General features: G+C 45.1%; 1 protein-coding gene across 1 annotated transcript; it reads left to right on the forward strand.

The window, feature by feature from the left end:
• LOC137894089 (ankyrin repeat and SOCS box protein 13-like) lies at positions 1 to 2,612 on the forward strand. The gene is made up of 6 exons (XM_068739558.1): positions 1 to 43; positions 1,101 to 1,300; positions 1,374 to 1,524; positions 1,854 to 1,988; positions 2,173 to 2,364; positions 2,464 to 2,612. The coding sequence occupies exons 1-6, from the start codon at positions 1 to 3 to the stop codon at positions 2,610 to 2,612; spliced, it is 870 nt and encodes a 289-aa protein (XP_068595659.1).

The following is a 2,612-nucleotide window of genomic DNA, read 5'->3' on the forward strand; positions in this document are numbered from 1 at the left end:
ATGGAGCTGACTCGGGCCAGACCGTCCTTGTATGGAGAACTAGGTAAGGAGCTTAGAGCTGGTAACCGAGGCGAGCAGCGTAAAGCTGTGTGACGAGCTTTAATAGAGCCTTTCATGTCAACCTGAAACGGCTTCAGTCAGAGCTCGGAGAGTCCCGTGTTAATATGGGTTGGACGGCAGCAGGTCGTAAAGTCGCTAACAGACACTGAACTGCACCGGTTGTTTATTTATCATGGCATTATCACCGTTGTTTGTAAAACAACAACCCTTTTTGCTGCTGACACTGAAACAAATACCGGTAAAGGTAAAATGTAGAGACAATAGTCATCCTTGAAAGTATTTAATTCATCCTGGATATCCTAAATAGCATCACAACATGACTAAAGTTGTTATTATTAGTGAACCAATTCATTTTTTCTACATTATATAGAAATATTAAATTTTTTAAACACAGTTTCAGGGCAAACTATAATTTCCCGACTTGAATCAATGATTTGAAATAGAATAGAATAGAATAGAATATAATAGAAAGCCTTTATTTAGAATATAAATAGACTTTAAATGTAAAGTATTCTTCAGCAGATCTGTTTAAAGTTTTGCCACATTATTTTATCACCAAAATGAGATCATCTGTACAACATAAATCCTCTTAAGCCCCATCATTTTTATCAGATCTTAATGCTGGTTCCTGTTTCACACCGATAAATAGATTGCTGAGCATTCCCAGCTTTGCACTATTTACGACAAACGCACAGTTAGTGCATGGATGGACGCGTTACGGCGGTGTGGTCGAGCTCGGCACCTTGCGGCTTGTAAAACTGCTGTAAAACATGTAAAAGCTTTCACTCTTAAACATGAAGTGCATTTAACACCATATCAAGAAGACCTAAATGCCATTGCACGACTGGTTTATCTCACTGTGGCTGAGTCAAACAGAAGAGAAACCACAATTGATCAATTAAGGAACGACAAAGTAAACTTTGACTAGGAAGAGAGAATTTTGTTGAGTCATACGTCAACAACTGGAAATCGTGAATCACGTGATCATCTTGGAAAAGCGTACCGTGTCTTTGTTCTGCTTCACATTTTATTTTTCGCAGCTCATGGTCTCGGCTTCTGGACGGACCGTTCAGCGGTGCATGAGGCTGCCGCACAGGGCCGGGTCGTCCAGCTGCAGCAGCTGATTGAGGGGGGGGCCGCAGTTAACAGTGTGGCAGCGGACTCCATCACTCCCCTGCACGAGGCTTGTGTCCAGGGACACGCTCGGTGTGTCAGGCTGCTGCTGGATGCTGGCGCGCAGGTGAGAGAGTCGAAAGAGACTCGAACCGAGGTTTTGGCTGACTGATGGACGATTCGTTCGTTCTGCCGTCCAGGTCGATGCTCGGAACATCGACGGCAGCACCCCGCTGTGTGACGCGTGTGCAGCTGGAAGCCTCGAGTGTGTGAAGCTGCTGCTGGAGTATGGCGCAACAGTTAATCCTCCCCTGTTCTCCTTCTCACCGCTTCACGAGGCTTGTATGGGAGGTGTGTCCTGCTAAATACAACATTACAGAGCGGTGTATTTTGAGTCAGTTGTTTGTGAGAAGGTGCTTCCTGCATTGCACATGCAGCCATTTAGAGTGGGCTGTGTGGCCTAATGGATAAGGCATCTGACTTCAAATCAGGGGATTGTGGGTTGGAGCCCTGCCGTGGTCGACATTTCTATTATTCCCATTTTAGGGAAAAATAAAGCATATCCCTGTCTAATGCTGAGTGAGTTTGGGGGGGGGGGGTGAGAGTGCTACAGGATTCTCAAATCACAGAATCTTGATTTTGTTCTACACAGAGATAATTCGGCATCTCTTTCACAACAGGGAACTCAGATTGCGTCCAGCTCCTGATTGATCGAGGAGCTTTCATGGAGGCCCATGACTCCCACTACGGGACACCCCTTCATGGCGCCTGTGCAAGTCAACATTATGACTGTGCCAAAGTTCTCCTCAATGCAGGTCAGTCCATATTTAGTCTTCAGCACACACGTGTTGCAAAGTAATTTGGGTAAAAAAAAAAAAAGCAAAAACAAGATAAGGATTATTTGCCATTTAAAACTGATGCTGATGAAATGGCTATATTTTTTGTTTCTTGGTAATTGCGATCATTTTCGCCGTCACACTTTTGTTCTCTTTCCTAAAGGGGCCAATGTGAACGCTGCTAAACTGCGTGAGACAGCCCTTCATCATGCAGCCAAGACGAAGAGCGTTGACCTGATTGAGCTACTTGTGGAATTTGGGGGGAATCTGTACAGCAGGGATAATCTTAACAAGAAGCCGATCCATTACACCAGCCTGGGATCGCCCTCTTATCGCTGCCTCGACTTCTATGAGAGTAAGTGTGTTTATTTATTTGTGTGTTTTATCTTTCAGCAGAATAAACCTACAGCACGGCATAGTTAAACTATTCTCTCTGTTGCTCCCTCCTTCCTAGATACCCCACTCAGCCTACAGCAGATCAGCAGGGTGGCTGTGAGAGCGACTCTCGGGAGGAGAGCGTCTCAAGTTGTTTCCAGGCTGGGCCTGCCCAGTCGCATCATCGGTTTCCTTTCTTACATTCCACCTCCAGTTATTGAAATCTAA

This window comes from Brachionichthys hirsutus, chromosome 5 (assembly GCF_040956055.1).
Source record: "Brachionichthys hirsutus isolate HB-005 chromosome 5, CSIRO-AGI_Bhir_v1, whole genome shotgun sequence".
Lineage (NCBI taxonomy): Eukaryota > Metazoa > Chordata > Actinopteri > Lophiiformes > Brachionichthyidae > Brachionichthys > Brachionichthys hirsutus.

Bases quoted from the DNA above. Each gene is read 5' to 3' on its own strand.
- LOC137894089 (XM_068739558.1), top strand. From the start codon at position 1: ATGGAGCTGACTCGGGCCAGACCGTCCTTGTATGGAGAACTAG. The intron at 1,525-1,853 runs GTGTGTCCTGCT...CTTTCACAACAG, and splicing joins TCACGAGGCTTGTATGGGAG to GGAACTCAGATTGCGTCCAG. The intron at 1,989-2,172 runs GTCAGTCCATAT...TCTTTCCTAAAG, and splicing joins CAAAGTTCTCCTCAATGCAG to GGGCCAATGTGAACGCTGCT.